At 43.3% G+C, this 14,358-nt stretch overlaps 1 protein-coding gene across 5 annotated transcripts in view; it reads right to left on the reverse strand.

The window, feature by feature from the left end:
* The window catches only part of LOC128701640 (irregular chiasm C-roughest protein-like), a 215,778-nt gene that overhangs the window by 67,958 nt on the left and 133,462 nt on the right, over nt 1-14,358 (reverse strand). For all 5 annotated transcript variants that reach the window (XM_070101637.1, XM_070101636.1, XM_070101638.1 and 2 more), the window contains exons 3-5: nt 14,340-14,358; nt 13,733-13,959; nt 13,030-13,217 (exon numbers count right to left, since the gene is read on the reverse strand). The exon at nt 14,340-14,358 is cut by the window's right edge and continues 94 nt beyond it. In XM_070101637.1, coding sequence (XP_069957738.1) covers nt 13,030-13,217; nt 13,733-13,959; nt 14,340-14,358 — 434 coding nt within the window. The remainder of the gene's footprint in view (nt 1-13,029; nt 13,218-13,732; nt 13,960-14,339) is intronic.

Genomic DNA, 14,358 nt, shown 5'->3' on the forward strand with positions numbered 1-14,358 from the left:
CAAGAAGTATCTCAGTGGATGAACGTAACAAGAAGTATCTCAGTGGATGGACGTAACAAGAAGTATCTTAGTGGATGAACGTAACAAGAAGTATCTCAGTGGATGAACGTAACAAGAAGTATCTCAGTGGATGAACGTAACAAGAAGTATCTCAGTGGATGGACGTAACAAGAAGTATCTTAGTGGATGAACGTAACAAGAAGTATCTCAGTGGATGAACGTAACAAGAAGTATCTCAGTGGATGAACGTAACAAGAAGTATCTCAGTGGATGAACGTAACAAGAAGTATCTCAGTGGATGAACGTAACAAGAAGTATCTCAGTGGATGAACGTAACAAGAAGTATCTCAGTGGATGAACGTAACAAGAAGTATCTCAGTGGATGAAAGTAACAAGAAGTATCTCAGTGGATGAACGTAACAAGAAGTATCTCAGTGGATGAACGTAACAAGAAGTATCTCATTGGATGAACGTAACAAGAAGTATCTCAGTGGATGAAAGTAACAAGAAGTATCTCAGTGGATGAACGTAACAAGAAGTATCTCAGTGGATGAACGTAACAAGAAGTATCTCAGTGGGTGAACGTAACAAGAAGTATCTCAGTGGATGAACGTAACAAGAAGTATCTCAGTGGATGAACGTAACAAGAAGTATCTCAGTGGATGAACGTAACAAGAAGTATCTCAGTGGATGAACGTAACAAGAAGTATCTCAGTGGATGAACGTAACAAGAAGTATCTCAGTGGATGAACGTAACAAGAAGTATCTCAGTGGATGAAAGTAACAAGAAGTATCTCAGTGGATGAACGTAACAAGAAGTATCTCAGTGGATGAACGTAACAAGAAGTATCTCAGTGGATGAACGTAACAAGAAGTATCTCAGTGGATGAAAGTAACAAGAAGTATCTCAGTGGATGAACGTAACAAGAAGTATCTCAGTGGATGAACGTAACAAGAAGTATCTCAGTGGATGAAAGTAACAAGAAGTATCTCAGTGGATGAACGTAACAAGAAGTATCTCAGTGGATGAACGTAACAAGAAGTATCTCAGTGGATGAACGTAACAAGAAGTATCTCAGTGGATGAAAGTAACAAGAAGTATCTCAGTGGATGAACGTAACAAGAAGTATCTCAGTGGATGAACGTAACAAGAAGTATCTCAGTGGATGAAAGTAACAAGAAGTATCTCAGTGGATGAACGTAACAAGAAGTATCTCAGTGGATGAACGTAACAAGAAGTATCTCAGTGGATGAACGTAACAAGAAGTATCTCAGTGGATGAAAGTAACAAGAAGTATCTCAGTGGATGAACGTAACAAGAAGTATCTCAGTGGATGAACGTAACAAGAAGTATCTCAGTGGATGAACGTAACAAGAAGTATCTCAGTGGATGAACGTAACAAGAAGTATCAGTGGATGAACGTAACAAGAAGTATCTCAGTGGATGAACGTAACAAGAAGTATCTCAGTGGATGAACGTAACAAGAAGTATCTCAGTGGATGAACGTAACAAGAAGTATCTCAGTGGATGAACGTAACAAGAAGTATCTCAGTGGATGAAAGTAACAAGAAGTATCTCAGTGGATGAACGTAACAAGAAGTATCTCAGTGGATGAAAGTAACAAGAAGTATCTCAGTGGATGAACGTAACAAGAAGTATCTCAGTGGATGAACGTAACAAGAAGTATCCCAGTGGATGAAAGTAACAAGAAGTATCTCAGTGGATGAACGTAACAAGAAGTATCTCAGTGGATGAACGTAACAAGAAGTATCTCAGTGGATGAACGTAACAAGAAGTATCTCAGTGGATGAAAGTAACAAGAAGTATCTCAGTGGATGAAAGTAACAAGAAGTATCTCAGTGGATGAACGTAACAAGAAGTATCTCAGTGGATGAAAGTAACAAGAAGTATCTCAGTGGATGAAAGTAACAAGAAGTATCTCAGTGGATGAAAGTAACAAGAAGTATCTCAGTGGATGAAAGTAACAAGAAGTATCTCAGTGGATGAAAGTAACAAGAAGTATCTCAGTGGATGAAAGTAACAAGAAGTATCTCAGTGGATGAAAGTAACAAGAAGTATCTCAGTGGATGAAAGTAACAAGAAGTATCTCAGTGGATGAAAGTAACAAGAAGTATCTCAGTGGATGAAAGTAACAAGAAGTATCTCAGTGGATGAAAGTAACACGAAGCATTTCTAAAGGATTGATATTTGCCTCACCTCTCGTGTATTACTACTACTACTAACAATAATAATAATAATAATAATAATAATAATAATAATAATAATAATAATAATAATAATTGTGATGGTGGACACATTCAGTACGTAACATCACTAAAAATCTTCATCAATACTCTTTCTTTCACTCTCACCTATAATTCTAGACTTACTGGAAACACTGTTTACACACCACAATGTTGCACAACTTAATTCTGTGCAATATAATGCTGTGCAACATAATGCTGTGCGACATAATGCTGTGCAACATAATGCTGTGCAACATACTGTACCAATAAAAGCCACGCCTACAACCCAAGTCTCTCCATTCACTGTTCTTACTTAGGAAGCCAACATGCCACCTAATTCCACTCAAACTGAACAAATTTTGACACATTAGAACACGAAGAACAATTCAGAAAAGTAGTGTTATGAAATGCAGCAGGAGGAGAGTCACCAGTCTAGGGTAAAGTATATTTTTGTTTACCGATTTAGAGAACACTGGAACACACTGCCTTCTGAAGTCTCGAGTGGAAAGAGACAATTCAGTCCTTTACAGACGAGTTTTGACTTTAGATTATTATTATTATAATCAAAAAGAAGCGCTAAGCCACAAGGACTATACAGCTTTGACTTTAGAAATATGTAAGACGAGAGATCTCAGACTTAAGATGAATTATTGAGGAAGATAGTGAAACTAACGTCAAGGACCAGTAACAACATGTAACCAAATATAATAATAAGTATTATAACAAAGTAATATAATAATAATAATAATAATAATAATAATAATAATAATAATAATAATAATAATAATAATAATAATAATCAAAAAGCTACATTAGATGGAATATAGATAATGTATTTTCACACACACACACACATACACACATATACACACACATACACACATATACACACACAAACACACACAAAACACCGTACAACACGCAACCCTTCAATAAAAACATTTAAACCGAATTAGTAATGTGTTCATAGACACGATACCCCAGTAAACCACACACGGGTTTGTTCAAGCATTTTTAAAATCAAGTTTTTTTTTTATACCAGAGCCAAGCGAGGCAAAGAAAAAAACACATTCACCACTGCTCGCTCCCTAGCTGTCTCCACAGCATGATTTAGTATATCTAAAACATTTTTCTTGTGTTTACTAGGTACTGTCTCCCAGCGTATGTTTTATCACGTTCTACAAGTGTTGTATGACCAGTAATGACAGCCGTATGAGACAGGTGTGCCTCATACATCTGGTAAGTCACCTGGACCACCCCTGGCACACCAGAGGCTCCACACACACCAGGCAGGTCACCTGGACCACTGGCAGGCACACCAGAGGCTCCACACAAACCCGGCAGGTCACCTGGACCACTGGCAGGCACACCAGAGGCTTCACTCACACCTGGCAGGTCACCCGTTCCCCTGGCAGCAACACCGGAGGGTCGACACACACCCGGCAGGTCACCCGTACTACTGGCAGCAACACAGGAGGCTCCACACACACCCGGCAGGTCACCCGTACCACTGGCAGCAACATCGGAGGGTCCACACACACCCGACTGGTCACCCGTACCACTGGCAGCAACACCGGAGGCTCCACACACATCCTGCAGGTCACCCGTACCACTGGTAGCAACATCGGATGGTCGACAAACACCCGGCAGGTCACCCGTACCACTGACAGCAACACCGGAGGGTCGACACACACCCGGCAGGTCACCCGTATCACTGGCAGCAACACCGGAGGCTCCACACACATCCTGCAGGTCACCCGTACCACTGGCAGCAACACTGGAGGGTCGACACACACCCGGCAGGTCACCCGTACCACTGGCAGCAACACCGGAGGGTCGACACACACCCGGCAGGTCACCCGTACTACTGGCAGCAACACCGGAGGGTCGACACACACCCGGCAGGTCACCCGTACCACTGGCAGCAACACCGGAGGGTCGACACACACCCGGCAGGTCACCCGTACCACTGGCAGCAACACCGGAGGTTCGACACACACCCGGCAGGTCACCCGTACCACTGACAGCAACACCGGAGGGTCGACACACACCCGGCAGGTCACCCATACCCCTGGCAGCAACACCGGAGGGTCGACACACACCCGGCAGGTCACCCGTACCACTGACAGCAACACCGGAGGGTCGACACACACCCGGCAGGTCACCCGTACCACTGGCAGCAACACCGGAGGGTCGACACACACCCGTCAGGTCACCCGTACCACTGGCAGCAACACCGGAGGGTCGACACACACCCGGCAGGTCACCCGTACCACTGGCAGCAACACCGGAGGGTCGACACACACCCGGCAGGTCACCCGTACCACTGGCAGCAACACCGGAGGGTCGACACACACCCGGCAGGTCACCCGTACCACTGGCAGCAACACCGGAGGGTCGACACACCCCCGGCAGGTCACCCGTACCACTGGCAGCAACACCAGAGGGTCGACACACACCCGGCAGGTCACCCGTACCACTGGCAGCAACACCGGAGGGTCGACACACACCCGGCAGGTCACCCGTACCACTGGCAGCAACACCGGAGGGTCGACACACACCCGGCAGGTCACCCGTACCACTGGCAGCAACACCGGAGGGTCGACACACACCCGGCAGGTCACTCAACCATTGCCGGGTCCTCTCGCACTTTTCCCCACTAACAAAACATCTCACTTTTGTGTTTTCCATCTTTTTTCTGACACAACTTGACGGGAGAACTGAGAGAAACAGCACACACCACCACTTTTTTTTTTACCTCGTATGCAAATCTGCTCAATTTTCATTAAAGCCAGTATCACTGTTGCAACTTGCTTATAATGTAGATATATGAAACTCATCCTTAAGAGGCACGTAAGTTCTCCAGTCTTCTAATAACATGTTCATTTCTCCCACTTTAATCTACCTTGTCCATAATTACTATTTCATTTGCTTTGTTTGCTTCGTAAAGTGAAGTCCAGGATCTTTTCTCATGGTATAACTTAACAAATCTTTGAAGACAAATGTGTTGTAGAGGTCTAAGGAAAACTCAGACTTCTACAACACAAATGTAAACACAATTGGCAATTGTGTTGGACAATTGTCCAACACAACTGTCCTCAAAGATTTGCTAAGTTATACCATGAATTAAGGAAAGATCCTGGACTTCACCTTACGAAGCAAAGTAAATGTGATTGTAATTATGACAAGGTAGATTATACTGGAAAAATGAACATGATATTAGAAGACGGAGTAACTTACGTGCCTCTTAAGTCTAGTAATAATACTGAACGCAACTCATTCCACACAGAATGAAACTCATCCTAAGTCGAATAAAAATATAGAACCTCATCTTAGGCCTAATAAAAATACAGAATGATCTATGGTGAAGGTTCAGAGTCGGTAAATGAAACATTGTGAGAGTAATAAATAACTAATAACAAATGGCAACACCGTGACTGGAACAATACACGTTTCATACTAACAAAAGGAGCAGCACTGCAGCAGGCCTACTGGCCCATAGTAGGATAGCACTAGGATAACAGTGGCATAAGGTAACAAGGGTAACAGGGATAAATAGGGTAACAGGATAAACTAGGGTAACAGGGGGTAACACTAGGGTCGGGGAAAAAGTGAAACACTAGGATAACAGTGGGATAACACTAGGATAACAGTGGGATAACACTAGGATAACAGTGGGATAACACTAGGATAACAGTGGGATAACACTAGGATAACAGTGGGATAACACTAGGATAACAGTGGGATAACACTAGGATAACAGTGGGATAACACTAGGATAACAGTGGGATAACACTAGGATAAGGGAAGCACAGATAACACTCCGGGTAACAGGATAACAGTGGCATAAATAGGGTAACAGTGGGGTAAAAAAAGAAACAGTGGGGAAAAATTAGATAACAGGAAACACTAGGGAAAAAAGGAAACACGGATAAAGGATAACACTAGGGGTAACAGGGGGTAAACTAGAATAACAGGGATAACACTGGGTAAAGGAAACCAGGGTAACAGTGGATAAACTAGGGTAACAGGATAAAACTGGGTAACAGGATAAAGGGATAACAATTTGGGTAACAGGGGTAACAGGATAACAGGAAACACTAGATAACAGGGGATAAATACTAAAAAAAGAGGATAAATAGGATAACAGGGGGTAACAGTGGGTAACACTAGGATAAGGGGTAACACTAGGAAACAGGGGGTAACACTAGGGTAAAGGGGGTAACACTAGGATAACAGGGAAACACAGATAACAGTGGATAACACTGGGTAACAGGATAAAGATAAGTGATAACACTAGGATAACAGGGGTAACACAGATAACAGGATAACAGGATAAACAGATAAAGTGGGGTAAACAGGATAAGGGGGTAACACTAGGATAACAGGGGGTAAAGTGGGGTAAAGGATAACACCCAGGGTAACAGGAAACAGTGGGGTAACATGGGGTAACACAGGGTAAATGGAAACACTAGGAAACAGGGGAAAAACTAGGGAAAAAGTGGGAAAAAGTGATAACACAGAAAGGATAACACTAGGATAACAGTGGGATAACACTAGGATAACAGTGGGATAACAGTGGGATAACACTAGGATAACAGTGGGATAACACTAGGATAACAGTGGGATAACACTAGGATAACAGTGGGATAACAGTGGGATAACACTAGGATAACAGTGGGATAACAGTGGGATAACACTAGGGTAAATGGGGTCACCAGGATAAGGAAAAACTCGGGTAACAGGATAAAGGATAAAAAAAGGGTAACAGGATAAATGGATAACACTAGAAACAGGGGTAACACTAGGATAAAGGGGTAAAAATAGATAAAGGGGAACAGTGGGGTAACATAGAAAAGGGTAACACTAGGGTAACAGTGATAAACTAGGGTAAAAGTGGAAAAAGGAAACAGTGAAAACAGGGTAACAGTGGGGTAACAGGATAACAGTGGGGTAACAGGAAACACTAGGTAACAGTGGAAACAGGGGGTAACACAGGGTAACAGTGGGGTAACACTAGGGTAACAGTGGGGAAAATAGATAACAGGGGTAAAAATAGGGTAACAGGGGGTAACACTAGGGTAACAGTGGATAAACAGATAAAGGGATAACAGTGGATAAAAAAGGAAAGGGGATAACACTAGGATAACAGTGGGATAACACTAGGATAACAGTGGGATAACAGGGAAACAGGAAAACAGGGTAACAGGAAACAGGGATAACACTAGGAAACTGTGATAAACCAGGGTAACAGGGAAACAGGGGGAAACACAGGATAAAGTGATAACACTAGAAACAGTGGAAACAGGATACCAGGATAACAGGAAAAGTGGATAACACTAGAAACAGTGATAACAGGATAACACTAGGATAACTGGGATAACACTAGGATAACAGGGATAAATGGGTAAAATAGATAACAGGGAAAAAATGTAAAGGGAAAAACTAGGATAAAGGGGGTAACACTAGATAACAGTGGTAACACTAGGGTAACACTAGGATAACAGGAAAATAGGGGTAAATGGATAACACTAGGATAACAGGGGGTAACACAGGGTAACAGGATAAATAAGGGTAACAGGATAAAGTGGGGTAACAGTGGGTAACACTGGGAAAAAGGGTAACACCAGAAACAGGGATAAACTAGGGTAACAGTGGGGTAAAGTGGATAAAAAAGGATAAGTGGGGGTAACACTAGATAACAGTGAAACACAGATAACAGTGGGAAAATAGGGTAACAGTGGGGTAACACTAGGGTAAAGTGGATAAAATTTTGAAAAGGGGGTAAAATAGGAAAGGGGGTAACACAGGATAAAGTGGGGTAACAGTGGATAACACTTTGGGGTAAAGGGGAAAAGGGGGTAACACTGGGTAACAGTGGGTAACACTAGGAAAGGAAAACAAGGGTAACAGGGGGAAAAAGTGAAACACGGGTAACAGGGGGTAACAGGAAAATAGGGGTAACAGGATAACAAGAAACTGGGAAACACTAGGGTAACAGGGATAACAGGAAACACTAGGGTAACAGTGGGGTAAACTAGGATAACAGTGGGATAAACTAGATAAAGTGGGTAACAGTGGGTAAATGGGATAAACTAGGGTCAGGGGAAAAAGGATAACAGGATAACAGGATAACACTAGGGTAACAGTGGATAACAGGGGGTAAATAGGGTAACATTGGGATAACACTAGATAAGAGGATAAACTAGATAACAGTGGATAACACTAGATAAAAGGGGGTAACACTAGATAACAGTGGGGTAACACAGATAACAGGGGGTAAACAGATAACAGGAAAACAGATAACAGGGGGTAACAGTGGGGTAAACAGGGTAGGGATAAAATAGGGTAACAGGGGGTAAAACTAGGGTAACAGGATAAATAAAAAAAGGGATAACACTAGGATAACAGTGGCATAACAGTGGATAAAAGATAACAGGATAAACTAGGGTAACAGTGGGGTAAAGGATAACACTAGGATAACAGTGGGGTCACAGGGTAACAGGGAAAAGGAAACACTAGGGTAACAGGGGGTAACAGGGGGTAACACTGGGTAACAGTGGGAAAAGGAAACACAGGGTAACAGTGGATAACACAGGGTAACAGGATAACACAGATAAAATAGGATAACAGTGGGATAACACTAGGATAACAGGGGTAACACTAGGGGTAACAGTGATAACACTAGATAACAGGGGGTAACATAGGGTAAAACTAGGGTAACAGTGATAAAACTAGAAAAAGGATAACACTGATAACAGGATAACATAGATAACAGGGATAAACCAGGGTAACAGGAAAACTGAAACAGTGGGTAAATTAGGGTAACAGTGGGAAATACTAGAAACAGGATAACACTAGATAACAGCGAGATCCCCAAAGAGAAAAACGTTCAGATACACAGCGCGCAATTTTTTAAATAATGCAAGGAGGGAAAAAAAATCCAATTTTGATAAAAATTAAACATAAACCCCTCGTTTTTTCACCCAAACTGAAAATAATTTTATTATTATAATTTAATATATTATTAATAATATTATAATAATAATATTATAAAAATTAAATTAAATAAAATGACTGACCTGTAGCGATATTTCGGAAACCGAGGGGGTGGCCCCGACCTGCTGGGGGGAACCCACCCGCACCCCAAAAAACACCCCATCATTGCTGGGGGGACGGTTAGGGAAAGATGTAGGGGAAAACATGAAAGGGGTAGGGGTAAAAGATGGCAAAGGGAAAAATCAGGGGTAGGAAATGGGAGGGGTAGGAAATGGGAAAGGGGAGGAAAGGGGGGTGAAAGAAAACAGGGGTTTAAAAAAGATGGGGTAAAAAAGATGGAGGTGAGGGAAAATGGATTTGGGGAAAGGCAGGGGGAGGAAGAAGATGGCAGGTGAGGGAAGAAGATGGCAGGTGAGGAAAAGACGGGGTAGGGAAAAAGGGTGGTAGGGGAGGAAGAAGATGGCAGGTGAGGAAGAAGAGGGAGGAAAGCAGGTGTAGGAAGAAAGGGAGGTGTAGGGGAAAATGGAGGTGAGGAAGAAGAGAAGAAGATGGCAGGTGTAGGAAGATGGTAGGTGTAGGAAGAAGATGGCAGGTGTAGGAAGAAGATGGCAGGTGTAGGAAGAAGATGGTAGGTGTAGGAAGAAGATGGCAGGTGTAGGAAGAAGATGGTAGGTGTAGGAAGAAGATGGCAGGTGTAGGAAGAAGATGGCAGGTGTAGGAAGATGGTAGGTGTAGGAAGAAGATGGCAGGTGTAGGAAGAAGATGGTAGGTGTAGGAAGATGGCAGGTGTAATAAGACGATGATAGGTGTAGGAAGAAGATGGCAGGAGAAAACAGAGAGGACAAAGAGGAGGAGGATAAGGAAGGAGAGAAAGAGGAAAAGAAAGGGGTGAATGGAGGTGAGGGGAATGCAGTGAGAGGGGAATATAGAATGGAAGAGAATGAAGAGAGATAATAGAGAAAGGTGGGTGGAAGAAGAAGGGGGGAAAAAATAAAAATTATTATCACTGGTTACTGATTTTATGTGTTCGAAGAATACAGAGAAGAATTGTGAAAGATCAGAAGGAGTTTGAGGTAATCAGTCCTTCAGCTTGGAGTTGATATGATCAGTCTATCAATGCTGATCATTTATCAAGACTGATGGACTAATATCGACTCCAGGCTGAGGGATTGATTACCTCAATCTCCTTCTGATCTTCCACCATTCTTCTCTGTATTTTACTAATGAAGTCACTGGCTGGCGAAACGTCTGAATAAATGAACAATGGGTATAACTGATACCACTGCATTAGCGAAACACCGTAATGCTAAGCGCTGTAAAGCGAGGTGTCTGTATATCCTTGCTATGCCTAACATACTCTAGTGTCAATAGAGCTTTTGGTTATTTGATCAAGCTCTTCCACCGGCTTACTGACCCCGTAAAAAAAAATTCTCATAAGAAAAAAGGTGGTATTTAAGCTTTTCCGTTTCATTTAAAAGAAATAACAGGGGAAGACCAGGGGATGTTTAACACGGTATTGGTAGACCAGAGCAACCTTAACTGGTAGACCAGGAGATGTTTAACACGGTACTGGTAGACCAGGGGATGTTTAACAAGGTACTGGTAGACCAGAGCAACCTTAACTGGTAGACCAGGAGATGTTTAACACGGTACTGGTAGACCAGGGGATGTTTAACACGGTACTGGTAGACCAGGGGATGTTTAACACGGTACTGGTCGACCAGAGCAACCTTAACTGGTAGACCAGGAGATGTTTAACACGGTACTGGTCGACCAGAGCAACCTTAACTGGTAGACCAGGGGATGTTTAACACGGTACTGGTCGACCAGGGGATGTTTAACACGGTACTGGTAGACCAGGGGATGTTTAACACGGTACTGGTCGACCAGAGCAACCTTAACTGGTAGACCAGGAGATGTTTAACACGGTACTGATAGACCAGGGGATGTTTAACACGGTACTGGTAGACCAGGGGATGTTTAACACGGTATTGGTAGACCAGAGCAACCTTAACTGGTAGACCAGGGGATGTTTAACACGGTACTGGTAGACCAGAGCAACCTTAACTGGTAGACCAGGGGATGTTTAACACGGTACTGGTAGACCAGGGGATGTTTAACACGGTACTGGTAGACCAGGGGATGTTTAACACGGTACTGGTCGACCAGGGGATGTTTAACACGGTACTGGTAGACCAGGGGATGTTTAACACGGTACTGGTCGACCAGGGGATGTTTAACACGGTACTGGTAGACCAGGGGATGTTTAACACGGTACTGGTCGACCAGGGGATGTTTAACACGGTACTGGCCGACCAGAGCAACCTTAACTGGTAGACCAGGGGATGTTTAACACGGTACTGGTCGACCAGAGCAACCTTAACTGGTAGACCAGGGGATGTTTAACACGGTACTGGTAGACCAGAGCAACCTTAACTGGTAGACCAGGAGATGCTTAACACGGTACTGGTAGACCAGAGCAACCTTAACTGGTACACCAGTGGATGCTTAACACGGTACTGGTAGACCAGAGCAACCTTAACTGGTACACCAGTGGATGTTTAACACGGTACTGGTAGACCAGAGCAACCTTAACTGGTACACCAGTGGATGCTTAACACGGTACTGGTAGACCAGAGCAACCTTAACTGGTACACCAGTGGATGCTTAACATGGTACTGGTAGACCAGAGCAACCTTAACTGGTAGACCAGGAGATGCTTAACATGGTACTGGTAGACCAGAGCAACCTTAACTGGTAGACCAGGAGATGCTTAACACGGTACTGGTAGACCAGAGCAACCTTAACTGGTAGACCAGGGGATGTTTAACACGGTACTGGTAGACCAGAGCAACCTTAACTGGTAGACCAGGAGATGCTTAACACGGTACTGGTAGACCAGGAGATGTTTAACACGGTACTGGTAGACCAGATGCTTAAATTAATCACTTAACTGGCCCTTATGTGGCAAAGATCAGCGTCAGGATACACTTGTGCTGTGTCCTAATTAATGAACCACCACATGAAGCAATACACAGAAATATACACAATATACATACAAAATTATTAATACACGAGTGCTTCACTAGTGTGTATACCTCAAGTGAGTGAGAGTACAAGCATTAGGCGAGTGTGTATACATCAGGGGAACGTGTATACATCAGGGGAACGTGTATACATCAGGGGAACGTGTATACATCAGGGGAACGTGTATACATCAGGGGAACGTGTATACATCAGGGGAACGTGTATACATTAGGGAGTTTGTAAACAACAAGTAAACCTCAGGTGAGTATATTGCTCGTTAGGTTTAATGTCCATCAATTAAACGAAAGTCATTAAGGCTGCTTGTCACCTGTACACTACCAGACAAGAATACTTTCTTACTAAAACAAGGATTAAATGAACTCTCAGAGTATATACACCGAGAGATATACAACTCTCGATGTATATATCTTCCAGAGTATACATGTATACATGAGGTGAGTGAATGTGAATATCAGGTAAATAATCTGGTGCTTATTATTATTATTATTATTATTATTATTATTATTATTATTATTATTAGTAGTAGTAGTAGTAGTAGTAGTAGTAGTAGTAGTAGTAGTAGTAGTAGTAGTAGTAGCAGTAGTAGTAGTAGTTGTTGTTGTTGTCGTGACAGTAGTAGTAGCAGTATCATTATTATTTTGTAATTAAGCGAGTGTATTTATGAAATGGATAGTGATGGGGTGCCTGAGGGCATGGCCGGAGGTGAGGTAGGTTAAGGAGAAGGGGAGGACTCACCTAGTGAGAGGGTGGCTGAGGGCCTGGTTGGAGGTGAGGCAAGTGAGTGATGAGTTATGATGGCTCCTGCGAGGAGTAAAGGTTAGGCTGGATACCACCAGTACTCTTTTACCGTCCTCTAGAGGATGCTGCTGGGACGTCCATCCCGTACTGATGCTCTCACGTCTGCTCTCATCCACCCATTGTACCTGTAGGAACACCACACGGAGTAGGGTAATAGAAGCTAAGACCTTGGGTAGTTTTAAAAAGAAATTAGATAAACATGAGTAGGAGGGGCTGGGTTTGATTGGTGTCTGGGGTACAGAAGCAAATTCTCTCGTAGTTTTAGGAAAAGGTTGGACAAATACATGGGCGGTTTTGATAAGGACTTGCCTTGTATGGGCCAGTAGGCCTGCTGCAGTGTTCCTCCACTCTTATGCGAGGCAGGTTCAACCCACACCTATCTACCCGTAGTGATATATTTTTCCTGCTTAAAATCTCTGCATCACTGCTTGTGTGTATATGAGAGACTGATCTTACATCATTCAGAAACGTAAACAAATAATCATTTAGGACACTACACACAAACTGAGGCTCAGCATGGATTCCACATCTGATTTACTATATAGAAATATACAAATGAACGCCACACACTGTTTCAATCTATCCTTAGCCATTATCATTCTCTCTCTCCCTCTTCCTCTTCTCTCTCTTTCTCTCTCACCTCAGGGGCAGGGCGTCCTCCGGAGCTCTCACAGCGTACGGTAGTGGGCACGCCCGCGGTGGCAGTGAGCGTGGGCGGTGTGACCTTGGGCGGGTCTGGAGGCACGTAGACGGTGAGTCTGGCACCCTGGGACCTGATACCTGGCACTCCATCGCTAGCACTCACCTGGCACTGGTACAGACCATCATCCTCAAGCAACACAGGCTGGATCCTTAAACTGAAGTCTCCTGAGAAGGTGATATGAGTGAATGAGAGAGAGAGAGAGAGAGAGAGAGAGAGAGAGAGAGAGAGAGAGAGAGAGAGAGAGAGAGAGAGAGAGAGATGCAAAACATGAAACATTAAAAGACTGAGAAAAAGAATCAGAATGAAAGAGAAAAATGGAAATAAGCACAATCAAACATTTAAACACACATGAACTCACACACACACACACACACACACACACACACACACACACACACACATGAACAAAAAACACAATACCGTGACTGGAACAGTACACACACATACACAAACGCATACAAAAGCACAAAATACAAAAACAAACACACACACACAAACACACGAAAACAAACAAATACACACACACATATACACACTAAATTACCTTCATCGTCTGAGCCGAT

Source organism: Cherax quadricarinatus, chromosome 78 (assembly GCF_038502225.1).
Source record: "Cherax quadricarinatus isolate ZL_2023a chromosome 78, ASM3850222v1, whole genome shotgun sequence".
Classification (NCBI taxonomy): Eukaryota; Metazoa; Arthropoda; class Malacostraca; order Decapoda; family Parastacidae; genus Cherax; species Cherax quadricarinatus.